The sequence below is a fragment of the Cynara cardunculus genome, assembly GCF_001531365.2.
Source record: "Cynara cardunculus var. scolymus isolate 2C chromosome LG 12, CcrdV1, whole genome shotgun sequence".
In the NCBI taxonomy this organism is placed as follows: domain Eukaryota; kingdom Viridiplantae; phylum Streptophyta; class Magnoliopsida; order Asterales; family Asteraceae; genus Cynara; species Cynara cardunculus.
This window is the reverse complement of record NC_037539.1, coordinates 866194-883899: the sequence shown is the minus strand read 5'-3', so window position 1 is coordinate 883899 and position 17706 is coordinate 866194. Positions and strand designations below refer to the sequence as shown.

The following is a 17706-nucleotide window of genomic DNA, read 5'->3' as shown; positions in this document are numbered from 1 at the left end:
CTGTCATTCAGAGAACAATTACCAAACAACATTATTTCATTCAGCATTTAACCATTATGGTCCTCTTAACCATTCTGACCAATTAATCATTCTGCACCAAACCATTCAGCAACTGCCAAACAGCCAGTGTCTTTAGAAATTTGAAAGAAAAAAAAACAGTCTGAATAACTCTGCCTCTTAATGATTCAAACATAAAAAGCTGACAAGAACATTTTTTTTTAAACAAACAATGTCTTATTTTCATTTTTTTCAAAAACCAAATATTATAACATCATATGCAAATAAAAAATAAAAGTTGACAGAGTATAAGGTCCCGAGTCTTTCAAACATTTTTTCAGTAAGCAAAAAATTGAGGTTTTTGTAAAAAGCCAAAAACGAGCATGATCAAGGGGTTTCCAGACCAAGGCTTTTTTAGGGTAGACCAGGCTTTTCAAGGCTTCCCCTATCTTACGTTATGTTCTCGATACATTTTTAGGAAGGAAAGTAAAAAAATCATGTTCATGAAACTTTTTAGGAGAAAAAGAAAAAGAAATATAAGGAAAATAAAGGTAGGGGGCCGTTTGCCAAATACTTATCAGTAAGTGCATATCAATAAAATTTAATACTATTATTTATTTATTGGGTAATATTTTGGTCTACCAAAACGACATCGCATGAAACAATTTACCCGGTAAGCGCTTATCGCGGTAAGAGTTGTCGCCCTCACTTACCGGGTAAGATTCTTGATGCTTGTCTCGCTCTTATCGGGTAAAATTTTTAGTCCTTATCATATTCATCCGATAAGGTAATGTTACTTGGTAAGCGTTTGGTAAACGACCCGTAAGTCTTAGAACTTTCTTACAAATATGGAAGGAAAGGGAATGAAAAGAACGGAAATAAATTAGAACTATTTGAAAATTATTAAAATGACAAACTACCCGATCTTTTATTCTAAAGAAAATATTTTTAAAGACAATATTGGTAAAATGACAGTTTTTCTTTCCTTTCTCTCCTGTTCAGGAACATGAAAAACAATTTTTGTTTCTCTCTTCCCTTCTTTTCGAAAACACAAATAGAAAAAGCCTGAACCTGTCCGAGCTAATTTAAAAAAAAAAAAAAAAAATCCCGAAACGGGCTTTAATTGTTGCACCAGGACCAGGACTATGCCAAGCTTCTGGCTTGGGCCTTTTTTGTGGATATCTTGGGACACTATTGTCATTCCATACATTTAATTAGGGTTGTAAATGAACCGAATGTTCAGTGAAATATACGTGAACAGTTTGACGAAAAGTTCATCTATGTTCATTTATTTAATAAATGCACGAACATGAACAAGTTTTTTTTTTCATTTATTTAGTTAAACAAACGACCATGAACAAATGTCTCATTCATTCATGTTCGTGAATGTTCGCTCATTTATATTCGTTTAAGTTTGATTACTTATGCTCATTTCTGTTCATGAACCAATTATATAATGTATTAACAATTGATAATAATCAACTATAACAAATTATGAAGAACCGGCATTCAAAACAAAATTAATAACATTGATGAATTCCCTCCAACCACTTCTGCCAATGTGGGATGGGCCTCAAACAAACAAGTACACAACACTTGGCAAACAAGTACAAATGCGATAGGTTGTATTTGAAATAAACCCTATATATATATATATAGATATATATATATATATACACGCTTACCGGGTAAGTTTTTACGTAAACAGCCCCAATTCTTTCTTCAGTTTCTTTCTATATATATATATATATATATATATATATATATATATATATATATATATATCCCTTCCATCTCACCAATTGATTTTTCTCCTTAAATCGGTGGCTTGATCCCGCACAAAGGGTTCAATGGTGACCCCTTTAAAGCAGTGTTCAATTAAGAATGTCCGTTTATGTTCGTTTAACACATTAAATTTTTGATCGTTCATTGTTTGTGTTCGTTCTTTTGTTCGGTTAAGTTAAACGAATGAAGATGAACAAACCTTCGTTCGTGTTCGTTCAGTTCGCTTAGAGGCCTAAGTTTGATGATTGTGTATGCTTTGAAACTGGATGATATTAGTACATCCCAAACCATTGAACTAGCAATGTTCCTTTTGACCGATATCTAATGAAGATCCATTGAACTAGCAATGTTCCTCTGTTTCTTCTCAGAAACTTTTCGATTTCTAAGTCAAGTTGAACATAAACAGCATTCTATGTTAGATTGCGCTAATCAACCAAATTCACTGATCATGATAATAACTTTGAACGTCCTAGGAAGATGTGGAAATTTTGGATTGGTGACCTCATCCAGGTGAATCATGTCTAATCGGTCCAAACCCATAATTTTAAATGTCTATCAAGAGTAAAGGAACTCTACACATTCGTTCAGATTAAATATAAACCCTACAACACCATTACCACAAATCAAAAATCCCACTTTTGAACTGTAATAATAAAACTAATGAATTCTCTCAATAAAGAAGAAAAAGGCTCCAGAAAGAAAAAGAATGACAACTACAATGCACCAGATACTACTAAGTAATGGTATATTGCACCCGACCCAAAGACTAGAAAGACCACCAAACACTTTATCCTCTACCAAATATCATCAAGGAGTCATTTGATGCTTACCGGGTAAGCACTTACTTTACCTTACCAGGTAAGCACGCATGAGTATGGCTGGGACCGAGAAACTTACTAGGTAAGTGAGAGAAGAGACTTACCCGGTTAGCGCTTATCAGGTAAGATAAGCTTAATATCAATCTATTTTTATGGCCAAAAATGTTACCCGATAAGACAAAATAAGGGTGGTGAACTGGTGATTCTTGCCAATAACCACTTAAACAACCCCCAAGTGATGGTATTGGTATTGGATACCTGATTACCAATCAAGACTCTAAATAATTTAGACCAAAGCCAACCTCAACATATCATAATGAAAGAAAGCAAACACCATCCACAGGCTATGAAACATATGATAAAAAGAAGTGCTAAGTTTTGCAATGGAGAGGAAAGCAAATCAACTATCATCATTTAAATTGTGCAAGCCCGAATCCTTCTAAAAACCATCAATAAGAAGACTCAAATACACAAAAAAAGCATTGAAAAAAACCAAAATCAAAACTCTACCTGATCGATAAATGTTTGAAAATTCAACCCAAAATCCCAAATGACATCTATCGCATACACCCTTTTCATCGACATTTCATCTAAACATCTATCAAATAAGTGTCTAAAAGACTACCAATCCTATTAGTGTTCATCAATAATTCAAAGGTAAATACCTTTCAAGTAAACAGTTCATATCAGTAATTGAATTGCAATGAAAATGCACAACCAATTACAAATAAAGCAATAAACAGAGTATCAAAAAACCATAATGATTTTAAAATTCTCAATGAAGTGGATCATGTGTTCATGTTCATCGATCAAAAAACATAGTGATTAAGGTAGATGTTTATGTATGATATAATTAAGGTATTCTCATAACCATATCTTTGTGAATAACGGATAATTCATGATGAAATAGTTAACTAAAGGATTCAAAATTTTCAATTAAAAAACAGCCTCATAGTCAAGGCTTCCAAATTCAAAACCATAATCCATAACATGTAAAGGAAGTTCGATAATAATCTAATTCAATAGAACTCACGGCTTCTGGTAAACATAGGTAAGTCCACACTTACCACAGTAGTGCCTATCGAAATGATTCGCCATGAAAGTTCCAGCTCCGCACTCGGCGTTAGGGCACTCCTTTCTGAGCCTCTGAACCTTCCCCGAATCATCGACCTTGTAGAACTGCAACACGCTCAACTTCACCTTCTTATGCTTGTGCTTGATCTTCTTTGGCTTGGTGTAGGTCTTCTTCTTGCGCTTCTTTGCGCCACCACGGAGGCGGAGGACAAGGTGAAGAGTTGATTCCTTCTGGATGTTGTAGTCGGCTAGGGTTCTTCCGTCTTCGAGCTGTTTCCCGGCGAAGATGAGACGCTGTTGGTCCGGTGGGATGCCTTCCTTGTCTTGGATCTTTGCCTTCACGTTGTCGATCGTGTCGGAGGATTCAACCTCCAACGTGATCGTCTTACCCGTGAGGGTTTTCACGAAGATCTGCATTTTCGCCGATTTGGAGTGTGGTTCAGAAACTAGGGTTTGGAAGGCAGGGAAAACGAAAGATTTTATAGGAGTAGGGTTTCCATGATAGAATGGGCTTTATGTGGGCTTAACTCAAAAACTGGGCTTTAATAAAAAATGCTTCTTTTATTTTCATTTTTGAAAAGTTGTTTTTAATTATGGTTCGTTTACTAAACACTTCTCTTGGTAAGTGTTTACCGGTTCAATAATCTTACTGAGTGAACATAATAAAGGCCGAAAATTTTACTCGGTAAGAGAAAATACAAGGATTAAGGGTGATGACACTTACCCGGTAAGTGTTTACTGGGTTATAAACGTCTATGATTGATGGAAATGTTACCAGGCCCCATAAGGTAAGCGAGGGTTGTGACTCTTGTAGGTAAGCGTTTGGTAAACGACCCATTAATTTTTAGAAAAAATGTATCATCTTTTCTTGGTAGATTTTTTACTCAATTTTCTTGTTCATTAATTAAAAAATATGAAAATAAGTAAAATATTTAGCTACTTTAAAGTTCGTTTACCAAATGTTTATCAAATAAAAATTTACTAGAAAGAATCGGCACTCTCATTTATCCTATCAGGGGTGACATTATCTGTCGTTATAATGGATTGTTGGTTATTGTCTCTTACCTATTAAGGGGTTGTTTGACAGTTGCTGAATGGTTTATGCATAATGATTAAGTAGTCAGGATGATTAAGAGATTCTCGTGATATAGTGCAAAATGAAATATAATTGTTTGGTAATTATTTACAAATTAGGGCGCTTAAATGGTTAAGGGAGGCTCGTGATACAAGATTATTATGAGGGTTTTAGAACCATTAAGAGACAGACTTTTTTCTTAACCTCTTAACGATTCAAATGATGTCTCTTAATGAACTATTAAGAGGTAAACAAACAACCCTTAAGTGTTAAACGGGTATGAGTCTCTCACTTACCGAATGAGATTCTCGTTCTCATTCAGCTAGGTAAGCGACCCCTCAATAAGCACTTATCAAATAAGTGCTTCATGAATGACCTCTAAGTGATATCTTAACTTTTAATAAAATAAAACTTTGTTTTTTACTATTAAAATGAATTTCAATCATCAATATAACATTGTCATTAAATTATGCATGTTATAAAGGGCTCGTAGATACGTAATTTTGCGGTTTTGCTTCGTTTAGAACGATAGTAAGGCAGTAAATGTTTATTTATCAAGAAAATTAACTCATTACATATTGAACACTGTCCAACAAGCACAATTCAACCAACAAGTTTCATGCGCTACATTATTTGAAGAACAATAAGAAGCCATAGTATCCGGTGGCGGACTTAGTTAGAAAGGAGTGGGGGGAAGGGACCCCATTAAAAAACAAAATTACGAGGGTTAAAAGTAGTTTTCTTTTTTTAACTTTTTCTCTTAGTTCCCTCCAGTAAATTTTTACAAGAGACCCCACAACCCTAAACGACCATGGTCGACTCCAAAAAAGTTTATTGAAAAAAAATCCTATTGAAATCAATCAAACAAATCAAAAAAGACATTTGAAATCGAAATCAACCAAACAACTATAAAAATCCCTCAAAACGTTGTAATTATGTTAAAAACACGTCGGACAACTTTACGGACCTTTAGTCTACCTTAAATGTGACCCCACTAAATAAAAATCCTATATCTGCCACTGATAGTATCCAATCAAGAATGGACAGACATCTATGTTGCTATATAGGATTCACGCCATATCAAAATCGATGGCATGTTTCAAGGTTTAAAGTTTATAAATTTGAAGGTTCCTTAGGATACGTCATGGCATCGTATAAGGTTAATTGATTAACCTGCTAAAGATAAGAAAAGCAATTATGACAAAAAGCTACAAACAATAGTCTACTGACTCATAAAAGGATCTTATCTGCTAATTTGGCTTGAATACAACTTTTTCTCAAACATCAAGTAGATGTTACGATGTCCCCTTTATTGATGTTTAATTATCAATAGGAAAACATTATAACTTTTTTGTCCTTCGTATTCGTTTTCTTTTACGAGTACAATCCTCCAGAGGCTAACAACCAAACAAGAAACTTCATAGTTGGGTATAATTCCGAAAGGGAAATCGCTGTAAGAACCACAAATTAATGGGGTGAAAAGTAATACCGAAAACTAAAAAACAACTCATATTAAAGCGCACACGCACACATACACACACGTATACAAAGTTCTTATAAACAAAAAACGTGGATTCTTAAAAGAACCATCATTGAAGATGGTTTTTATAAGAACCTTACATTTTTTGAGTTATTGTACAAGAACCTTGATTCTTATCTTGAATTGGTGTGGAGTAGACATGGCCAAAACTCGGTCCCGGATTGAAACGGTAACAATTCGGACCGGTCCCGGTCAAAAAGGGAGGGCCCGGTTAAGGTGTATGAGGCTCAGTTATGAGAATTGATCCCGGTTCCGGGTCAGACCCAAATCGGTCCTATTAATTAATTTATTTTTTAAATTGATTTTTAACATATAAAGAATATCTTTGAAGAATTTGGTCAATCAAATTCTTAAAACAAATACATCTTTATTATAACTGGGTCAATAAAAAACACTAAAAAATATGTGTTTTGTTATAATGAATTTGGTTAATCATATACTTAAGAATATTTAATTAGATCAACCAAATACACCAAAAAATACGTTTTTATCATAATACACTTAAAAATACATCTTAGTCTTCAATCAAAATACACTTAAAGATACATTATAATTAATTTTAAAAATATACTTAAAAATAAATTTATAAATGAAATTTAAATAAAAAATCGGGCTGGTCCTGCGGGCCTTTGCAATCGGTCTCTGGCCGGGCCAGACCTTGTTTTTGTTGGAATATCGTAACCGGTCCCAGACGGTTCGGTCCCAAATCGGTCCCGGTCCCTGTCCTTCATCGATCCCGGGCCGGCCCATTTGGCCATTTTTTTAACCGTGGAGTGATTTTTTTGTTAGTTTTTATATATTTTAATTACTTTATTAATTATAATTAATGTTGAAAATTTACGTGAAACTCATTCTTATAAGAACTACTGTTACGGAGTTTTAGGTTCTTAATGTCATGAAATGAAACTCATGTGATAAACAAAAATACAAAAAACAGGTTGTTATAAAAACCTGCCATTAGAGATGCTTTAGAATTGGCAAAGTACCACATTTTGTAAGGGGGAGTAATTTTGTAGTTGCTTCTTCAAGGGTCCAAATTGAAATTTCGTAGAGCACCCTTTCTTTCTGATATGCGTACCAACTACCAGCAATTTTCAACTGGCATTCTTCTTCAAATCCCAAGGTCTTCTTGCTGCTGGCCGGTGAGCATATGATAACAATGATAGATCCGTCTCCGTGAACAAATACAAGTAACTAAGCAATCAATTCCTGAGTTCTGTTTGAATAATTATATTTTCTTAAGTTTATATGATTTCTCGTTGCTTTTTATGTGAATATATAGGTTTACACTTATGTATGGTTGTTAATCTACAATCTCTGTTTTACGATGATATAGTTGTTCCAATTTGAAACTCGATTTCAATTTCATTTTGTTGAACTGCAATTTGACCTTGATGGTGTTATTGTTCGATATCGCACACACATAAACACGCACTTCCGCAGCGGTTTTCTGGTGTGTTTGTGCTATATGATGTACTTTCATAGTTGGTGGTAATTGATGGCCTGTTTGTTAGCAGCTTAATGAGCTTAATGATTCACAACTTATTTGGTCAGCTGTACATATTGTTTGGTAGTGAATTAATGATATATTGTTTGGTAGTGAATTAATGATATAGAACAGGGATGGACCTAATTTTTTTTTTTTCAAATGGTGATATCGTTTGACTATAAGAAACAAATATAAGGATATTTTAAATAAAATCATTATTGGTCTATTGGTTAGTTTCATTGCTTTTCACATGTGAGGTCCTGTGTTCAGAAATATAATAAATCTAAAGTTAAAAACTAAAACCTACGAAAAAGGCATTGACGGGATTCGAACTCGGGTCTGTGGCGGAAGAAAAGCCTTGCAAACCAACTCAACAAAGGGGAACTTGTGTCCTTGTTGTAAGCTTTTAGGGGGAGCTTTATGCGGAAAACCAAGTTTTATCTAAACATGTCCCTCCCAATTAAAGGAAACGCTCAATCCATCTAAGAGAAACCCTCCCAACCAAAAACCTTTCCAATCTATACAGACAAATTAATCCACACATACAGTTTTATTGATACATGACTTAATGGAAAACCAAGCAAACAGCTGTTGAGATTCACTGATTTATATGTCTGATATGCTACTCCCTCAGGCCTCATCCATGGAGGTTCATTTTGACTTTTGCTATCAAGCAGAAGCTATTCAGATCCTAAATTGACATGGTTTTGATTTTCTGTTGGAAGTCTTAACACCTTTTTGGTTGCTATTTATTGTGCTTTACTCCCTCATGATGCAAAACAGGCCAAACAAACCTTGGTACCTTTCTTTCTATGACAACCTTATTACTTCAAGTCACCTACAACGCTACCAAGTGGTCAAAAAACTATTCGGAAGAATATATAATTTATAAGCAAAAAGTGTAGTGAGCCATCCACATTTTCGGAGTCAAAGGTTCTTACCTTGAATTTTGTGTGAAATGACATTCTGTTAGTTTTTTATTTTATTATATTTATGTTGAAATAATACACGGGACCCACAAAAAAGGGTTCTTATTAGAGCATCTCCAATCAGAGGTTCTCATAAGCAAAAAATGGAGGTTCTTACAAGAATTACCACTGGCGAGAGTTCTTATAAGACACTTGCATCCTTTGGGTTCTCGTACAAGAACCTTGGTTCTTACATTGATGTTTGTGTGAACTGACATTTTAATAGTTTTATATATGCATTTTTGACATTTTAATAGTTTTTTAGAATTATTGATGTTGAAAAAATAAATGAGGCCTACAAAAGTTCTTATAAGAACTACCTTTGTGGAGTTTTATGTAGCTTTTTAATTTAATGACATGGAAATGATGTGGCAAGAAAAAGTACAAAAAGTTGGTTCTTAAAAGAACCTCAATTGGAGATGTCCTCGGTCATTACCATTTTGGAGTTTTATGGTAGTTCTTAATTAGTTGGCACTGACGCGACTAAAACAAGTGCAAAAAGGAGGTTCTTATAAGTCACTCCATTGGAGATGATCTATTGAAAATCACCTGAATTATGTAATTACTGTAAAAATCCTAGCAACTACCACTAACATGTTGATTTTAAGCAAAAGTCATTTGAGAAATAGTATGTACGTCGATAGAAAACCAAAAAGTCCCCCCTTTTCTCCTCAAACAGGGAGTACTAAATTGATATACTTATCCTATTTCGTAAAATTTATGAATAATTTTCACTTGATAGGTTGTAAATGGTCATGTGGTTTTTAGTCTTCATAGCATATCTTTTATCTTCTTTATAGAATGGAGAATATAGAAATATGCGAGAGTTTTCTTATATTCGAAACGTAACATGGATAAAAGTATTTTCCTCACACAACCTATGATAGAGCTTTGTGTCATTTGAAATCTTGGCATGTGTTTTTTAGCAGCTTAATAGGCTTAATGGGACTCACTACTTACTCGGTCAGCTATACATAACTATGACTGTTTGGTAGTGGCTTAATGATATAGAAAGTGGCTTATTCAGTAAGCTTCTAGTGGGAAGTTTTATGCAGAAAGCCATGTTTTTACCAAACCTGTCCCTCCCAATTTAAAAACACGCTCCTTCCATCTATGAAAAACCCATCCCAAACAAAAACTTAATCTATACAGGCATATTAATATACACAAACAACTTTATTCATACAGCACTTAATGGAAAATCAACCAAACAGCCACTGCATTTACTATGAGCTGGTTTGCTAATCATATCATGTCACGAAAATTGTTATATACGTGAATTTCATGTTAATGTAACAACAGGAAACAAATTATATGGATGTTTCATCTGTAACTTGTTACCTGGCCCAATGAGCTAAAATATATAATCATATATTTTTTTTTGTATAGGAGCCTCATAGTGTATCGACCATAAATGGCTGATACAACAGCCCTGAGTTACTGGTTGAATTGGAGGTTCTTCCTTTGTGCACTATGGGTCCTCATAGCTATCATAGCAGCTGTGATATTAATACTCAAATATGAAGTGTTCAATAAAAAGAGATGCCGCCAACGAGATAATGAGGCAGACATTGAACCCATTGGGATTTTATATGAGGATGAAACTTGGAGGACCTCTTTGAAAGGAATGCACCCTGGTTGGCTACTTGCTTACCGATTAATTGCTTTCTCTATACTATTGGCATTGCTCATCTCTAATTTAGTGATTGGGGGAGCTAGAGTGCTTTTCTTTTACACTCAGTAAGTTTATTTGTTCGATCTTCTATGCTTCATTGTTTATTTAAACATGACCTTTAGGTCCCGTTTGGTTTGATGGAATGGAACAGATTGGATTTGGAATTGAATTCCATTCCAATCCCATGTTTGATTTGAAGGATTTCCTGGATTTGAAATCCCACAAACATAGGATTTTGAAATCCCGTGGGGGTAGTCGGTATTTCGGGGGAATTCGTAGGATTTGTATGCCATAATGTTTTAAAATATGTTAAAAACATTTGTTATGTAATAATCAATCAGTAAAAAGGTAGTTTAATTATTTTTATAATTATTTATAAAGAATGGAATTCTATTCCATTCCAAATCCTACAAACCAAACATACAAAGATTCCAAATCCTTACATATCCAAATCCCTCCAATTCTAAATCCTTCCACGAAACCCAAATCCTCTAAACCATTCCATCAAACCAAATGCATCCTTAGTGCGAAGTGCGAGTAGGATGTTGAGTTTGAACTGCTGTGTCAAAGATCATCCATGATATATTTATTATTAATGTTAATATGCAGTTTTTATGTTCTCATATTATTATATGCCGGGTTGGCTACAAATTGCCTAACCACTACCATTCTGCTAACCGACTATAAAATGTTACAAGCCGATATATTATTTCAAGTGTCCTACCCCTTTTTTTGGTTAACCATGGGTGTCTAGGCCAGCTTGCACGTACCTTGACTAATCCCAGGAGACCTGGAGAACAGTCAGGAAATCCCTAGTGGCCTTGCAAGGCTCCGCCCTAATTAGTAGCTTGTGAGGGTTCCATCCCAAGATGGGGTACCTTTGCATCCGGCCTTGTACCTTTTCATGTTGTGAAACCTATAATATTCAGTAGTCATATTGTAAATCCCACATCAGTTGGGGAGGAGAACAGAGGTTGCCTTATAAGGGACTAGATACCTCCTCTAACAGACGCAATTTAAAACCGTGAGGCCAGGTGTGTGGACAAAGCAGACAATATCTGGTATGGTTAGCCTGTGATGTTACACATATGGTATGTTTTTTGGGTCATTTTCTTATTTTCACCAGGTTCATTTTCTGATTTCAAGGCTTTAGAACCCTGCTAAAAGCATGAAAAATGTAGAGCATATAAACTGTCAAGATATTTGTCATAGGTATCTACTTCAGTGGAAGTTGCTAATTGCAATAAGTAATCAGCAGGTTGTAATGTTACGTGATTAACATGTCAATTTTATTAACATCTTGTTTTCTTTTGATGATGCATAGGTGGACATTTGCTTTGGTCACTTTCTATTTTGGGGTATGCAATGTTGCTAATCATATGTATAAGTTTTATAAACTGTATTGTTATAATATGCACATTTTTGTTTCTTTTTCCAGGAAAGACTAAAAAGTTGATAGGAATCCAGTTTATAATCATATTCATTTATTTTCTACTGTTTGGTAGTGACTTAATGATATAGAAAGTGACTTATTCAATAAGCTTTTTGGGAGGAGCTTTATGTAGAAAGCCAAGTTTTTTCTAAACATGCTCCTCCCAATTACAAAACATGCTCCTTCCATCTATGAAAAAACTCCAAAACAAAAAATCTTTGCAATCTACACAGACAGCTTAATCCACACAGACAACTTTATCCATACCAAACTTAATGGAAAACCAACCAAACAGCCCCTAAATTTTGAAGCAGTAGTAAGAAATCAATCATGCCGTACGGGCTATCAAACTTATCTGCTACGTTTATCAGTTTGCTAAATTGTGTATCTTTTCGTACTCGTTTTCTATTGAATAACACATTTCATGCATAACTATTATTTGTAGCTTGCATCTTCACTCTCCATTTACGGGTGTTACCAATATTGGAATGAAGTTGGTGATGACAACATCAATCGTGTGGGTTTAGACACAGAACAAGGCACCTTCACAGCTCCCTTAATAGAACATAGTTTGGCTTCTCAGCACTTGCCCACGGAACCAAGTAAGCATGAAGAAATTAACGTTCGCAAGACTGCTGGCACGTGGGGATATTTCTTTCAAATAGTCTTTCAGGCGTGTTTCCAAATAAAGCTGTTCTTTTTCTGTTTGTATATTTCCAAGTTGCAGCGTTTTTTAAATTTCTTCTCACTTGCTCACTCTCTCAATTTCTTTCTCAATAAACAGATATGTGCAGGTTCGGTGGGGCTCACAGATACTGTATTTTGGCTAATAATCTATCCATTTCTTACTCCTTTAACTTACAAGTTAAATTTTGTAAGTTTGTACTCGTTCACTTTTTTTTGCCACCAAGAGCGTCCACAATCCCAGGGGATGTAGTGGAATATCTCATCTATCCTGGGTTCAATTCCAGACGTCCACAACAATTGTGGCCACCGAGTTTATTAGGGTTGATCTCCTACGGTCACAATTTGCTAGGATTAGTTTGGGCATAGCCTGGGACACCCTTCCAAAAAAAGGGTGTCCACAATGGCAATGGGCGGTGTGACCATTAAAACAAATACCATATTAGGATTATATCAAATGAGGGTAGATTAGTAGTTTCTTAATTTCTGTGTCATTCTTGTCCCATATTATTCCACCTATTTTGGTGGAACAAAAAAAAAACGCTTTTTGTCCCACTCCCACCTGGTCCTTGTCATTGTCCCCGTCCCATGTCGCGCCAAGTGTGGAAAAGGTGAGTTTTTGTCTTGTACCATGTCGCACAAAACGTGGGACAGTGAGTTTGGTCCTGTCCTGTACCAAATGCAGCCTAAAGTTTTTTTTTTTTCCAAAAAAGTGGGACCCACAAACTTAGGTGGCAAGCAAAACAAGAAAAAGAAGGGACCCACAAGCTTATTGAGAACTTAGGCTGTCACATGCAAAAAGTGTTTTCTTGAAGTTGCTTTTTTCACAATCTGATGTGGCTAACAAGCTCTCCCAAAAAGTCTTCAAAAGCTCCATTGTGGATGTTTTAAGCTTCATGTTGGTGCTGCATTCATTTTGTATAAAACTTATAGATTGATTATCTATTTGTTTCTATATTATTTGGAGGGTTATCTCATCCTTGTTTGTTACAGTTAAATGTTAGTTTGCATTCGATCAACGCTGTTCTCCTCCTCATTGAAGTGATTCTAAATCGTCTAGTAAGTTGCAATTCTTTCATGGACCAATTTTTCAGTTTTGACATTACATTACAGAACATTTGATGTCCTCAATTATATAAAAGTCTTATTTATTTATCAAAATATCTTAAAAGCACTTGCCTTGCACTTGGTCGTTTTTATGTATTTCATTTGAAACTAACTATAAATAAATTCTGCAAGAAGTAAACTTTATAAATAATGAAAGTATGAACTGAGAAAAATGCAACTCAATAGATACAATTTATGCAAACATTTACTAAACTCTTACCGGATAAGCGCTTACAAGGTGTCGCTTACCTTACCGGGTGAGCATGACAATGACTGAGAAACTTACTTGGTAAGTGAGGGAGAAGGCTTTTACATTGTAAGCGCTTACCGGGTAAAAGACATTGACCAACAATCCATTTTGATGGCCTAGAATGTTACCCGATAAGATAACATCTTATTCGGTCAGCTATACATGATTGTTTGATAGCGGCTTAATTATGTAGAAAATGACTTATTCAATAAGTTTCTGGGGTGGAGCTTTATGCATAAAGCCAAGTTTTTTCTAAGCCTGCCCCTCCCAATTAAAAAACATGTCCTTCCTTCAATGAAAAACATTCTCAAACAAAAATCTTCCCAATCTATACAGACAGATTAATCCACACAGACAACTTTATCCATTTGGGACTTAAAGTATGCTTGTTAGCAGCTTAATGAGCTTAATGGGACTCACAACCTATTAGGTATGCTATACATGACTTTTTGGTAGTGGCTTAATGATATAGGAAGTGGTTTATTCAGCAAGATTCTGAGGAGAGCTTTATGCAGAAAGTTAAGTTTTTTCCAAACCTGCCCTTCCCAATTAAAGAGAACGCTCCTTCCGTCTATGAAAAAACCCTCCCAAACAGAAACCCTCCCAACCTATTCAGACAGATTAATCCACAGAGACAACTTTATCCATACAAAACTTAATGGATAACCCACAAAAACAGCCCCTTAATGGAAAACCAACCAAACAGCCCCTAAGTTGTACACTACCACATCAAATGCAGGACTCTGTCAAAGAACCAAAAGGATTTCTATGAAGATAACATACAAATGATAATATTATAGAAGTAGTAATAATGGAAACTAACGGACAGTCAACATTTTTCGCTAAAACACCGAAGGGGTAAAACTGCCAACGGCCTTTGTGCTTGTATAAGAAATATATATCATATCCTGTGTATATGTACATACTTTTCGTTGCAAGTTCTATGTTACTGTCTTGCTAACTTGAGTATCTTGAGTTTTATTTTTATCAGCGGTTCCCCTTCTTCCGTTTAGCATACTTTGCTCTATGGACATGTACATTTGTCATCTTCCAATGGATTCTCCATGCTTGTGTATCAATGTGGTAAGCCTAAAACTTCCTTTCATGTATAGTAGTCATCATTATGTATTCAATTTTATAGCCTATCTGGAAGCCTGTAAGCATTAGAACAATCGATCCATCTCCCAGAAAATATTGGATTTTACTCCTGAATGGGTACCCTTATTTGGAAAGAAAAGTACACATATCTATGCAAATTTTGCATGTTCGGTTTTCTGTTCCTGCAGCTATTATTGTGTGTGTGTGTGATTTTTGATCCTATGATGCATCATATAATGAGGAAAACAAAGATTAAACCCGTTGATTCCACGAATACCCAAACCTTAGGCATCAATTTCGATTTCAATGTGAACTCAAAATCTGGGAAGAAAATGGAAGTTCTTCAATTTCCAGTCTAACCATCCAAATTACACTAGCAGAGAAGGCAAAAACAAAATAGGCCTGAAAAAAATACTATGGGCCAAACATAAAAGCCCAAACAAAAAATGTTAATAGTAGCAAAAAACACAAAAGTGTCCAAAAACATACTTAAACAGCGTTTTTAGGCCTCGAATCGACTGGTCATGGGCCTGAAACAGAAAGCAAAAGTTATGGCCGTTTAAGCGCGATGCCTCTTTTAGGCCAATCATGGGCCTCCGGCATCATCCTAACAGCCAGCTAGTGTCCTCTGATTTTATAGATATATACCTTATTGATTCATGTAGTTAATATGTAGCTGGTTCATGTTATTGCAGGTGGCCATATGCCTTCCTTGACTTATCATCTCCATATGCTCCCATCTGGTATGAATCTATCGATGTGAACTTTATATACCTCTGCTATAAAGTATAAACCTAGTCGAAGGTGGGTCATTTAGGTATATAACCTTCATTGAGATTTTAACTGAATCCATGACCTTCTGGCTTATTAAAGAAAAATATGACTACATACTCATAAGGAGGTCGTGAATTAATTTAAATCTCATTTAAAGGGGTCATTTAGGTATATAACCTAAAATGAGATTTTAATTAAATCCATAACCTCCTGACCTATTGAAAGAAAAATGGATTTATATTCATCAGAAGGTCATTGATTTAATCAAAATATCATTTAAGGTTTTATACTTAAATATACTTGCAAGATAATGAACTTCAGAGTTTTTACGGGAACAAGATGTTTGGAACCAGACAAGTCAAGCGAAGGTCATTGAGCTAATTCTTTTTAGAAGGTCATGCTTCTATTATAACTCATTTAAGGTAATTTATCCGGTAAAAACTTTGAAATACACTTGGTGTCATTTTTTGGAAAAGTATAGCTCAACGACCTTCATATGACCTGCCTGGGTTTAAAACAGCTTGCTCTGATAAAAACCGTGGGCGTGTTTGTTAGCAGCTTAATGAGCTTAATGGGACTCACAGCTTATTCGGTCAGCTATACATGATTGTTTGGTAGTGGCTTAATGATATAGAAAGTGACTTATTCGGTAAGCTTCTAGTGGGGAGTTTTATGCAAAAAGTTAAAGTTTTTTTTTTTTTTCCAAATCTGTCCCTCCCAATTAAAAACACACTCCTTCCATCTATGAGAAAACCATCTCAAACAAAAACCTTCTTGATCTATACAGATTAGTCCACACAAACAGCTTTATCTATACATGGCTTGATGGAAAACCAACCAAACAGCCCCTTAGAAATATACTATAGTGTCATTTTATAAAGCTGGAGGTGGTCATTGAGCTAAATAGCACTGCTGTCTGCCCATTATGTTGTCTCTAGAAATTCACTGGTCAGTACAAAATTAGAAAATCTCAAATCAGTTGATAACAGCCCAGTTGGATGTAGTCATGACAAATATTGCAACTAGAGATCGCACAAAACGACTTGGCCCTTAATACTTGGGCCACGTCTTAGTACCTTGCGGTTAAGTCTGGTCCTTCATAAAAACTCGGTCATGTCATGTTTGGGGTGACATTAGACTCGACATGACAGTTGACAGGACCAGAGCGCTTTTTCCTGTCCCACTAAGATAGGGGAAACAAAAATCAACGACATGTGACAAGATTGGTAAATTACTAAACTACCCATGTCAAATGAAAACCCTAAAACCTTCCACAATTCTTTCACCTGACTACCTCACTCTCCTCCATCCAGTCCAGTCCTGTCATGTCCTGTCCACATACCAAAAGCATGCTATATAAAGGTTTTAAGTGATGGGATCAATGATACTTTGCAGGTATCTTGGAGTGGGATTAATTCACCTCCCTGCATTTGGCATCTTTGCACTCATAGTTATGTGGAAGCAGTTGCTTTTCTCAAGATTTTCTCAAAATCTTGTAGCATGAGGTAAGAAATAGGGAAATTGTTTTGTTGGTTGTGAAGCCCATCAACTTACACCTTTTTCTTCATGTGGTAATCATTTTTCTTTTTTAAGTTCTTGATGGTTTATTACAATAAATTGGAGAATGATTCTAAAAAAACACTTTCATTTCATTTCATTTCATGGGTCTTACTTATATGCAAGTGGGACCCGTGTCGAGGAGATGCCACGTCAACATATCATGATTCTGCTTTATAGATATATATAGATTTCTTTTACTTTCAATTATCATTGATTACTATTTAATATTTGTAATTAGATACCCCATAAAAGTGAACAAATAAAGTGTTGACAGTTTAACTTGATATGACTCGTTTTGACCCAGATAAAAAGTTGCCGATTTTAATTCCAATTCATCTTAACTTGTTATTTTATCGCAATCGATTTGGCTATTTTAGCAA

General features: G+C 35.2%; 2 protein-coding genes across 2 annotated transcripts; one reads left to right on the top strand and one right to left on the bottom strand.

Annotated features, from left to right (window-relative positions):
• Nucleotides 1–3507: 3507 nt before the first annotated feature.
• On the bottom strand, nt 3508–4121 carry LOC112523367 (ubiquitin-40S ribosomal protein S27a-like). Its single transcript, XM_025132946.1, has one exon. The coding sequence runs from the start codon at nt 4089–4091 to the stop codon at nt 3630–3632; it is 462 nt and encodes a 153-aa protein (XP_024988714.1). The 5' UTR covers nt 4092–4121; the 3' UTR covers nt 3508–3629.
• Nucleotides 4122–7358: 3237 nt separating this feature from the next.
• LOC112523556 lies at nt 7359–17349 on the top strand. Its single transcript, XM_025133203.1, has 9 exons — nt 7359–7479; nt 10136–10486; nt 11746–11779; nt 12299–12526; nt 12638–12727; nt 13531–13596; nt 14886–14977; nt 15688–15735; nt 17162–17349. The coding sequence occupies exons 2-9, from the start codon at nt 10161–10163 to the stop codon at nt 17268–17270; spliced, it is 993 nt and encodes a 330-aa protein (XP_024988971.1). The 5' UTR covers nt 7359–7479; nt 10136–10160; the 3' UTR covers nt 17271–17349.
• Nucleotides 17350–17706: the final 357 nt, after the last annotated feature.

Bases quoted from the DNA above. Each gene is read 5' to 3' on its own strand.
- LOC112523556 (XM_025133203.1), top strand. From the start codon at position 10,161: ATGGCTGATACAACAGCCCTGAGTTACTGGTTGAATTGGAGGTTCTTC. The intron at 12,527-12,637 runs GCGTGTTTCCAA...CTCAATAAACAG, and splicing joins TCTTTCAAATAGTCTTTCAG to ATATGTGCAGGTTCGGTGGG. The intron at 14,978-15,687 runs GTAAGCCTAAAA...ATGTTATTGCAG, and splicing joins CATGCTTGTGTATCAATGTG to GTGGCCATATGCCTTCCTTG.
- LOC112523367 (XM_025132946.1), bottom strand. From the start codon at position 4,091: ATGCAGATCTTCGTGAAAACCCTCACGGGTAAGACGATCACGTTGGAG.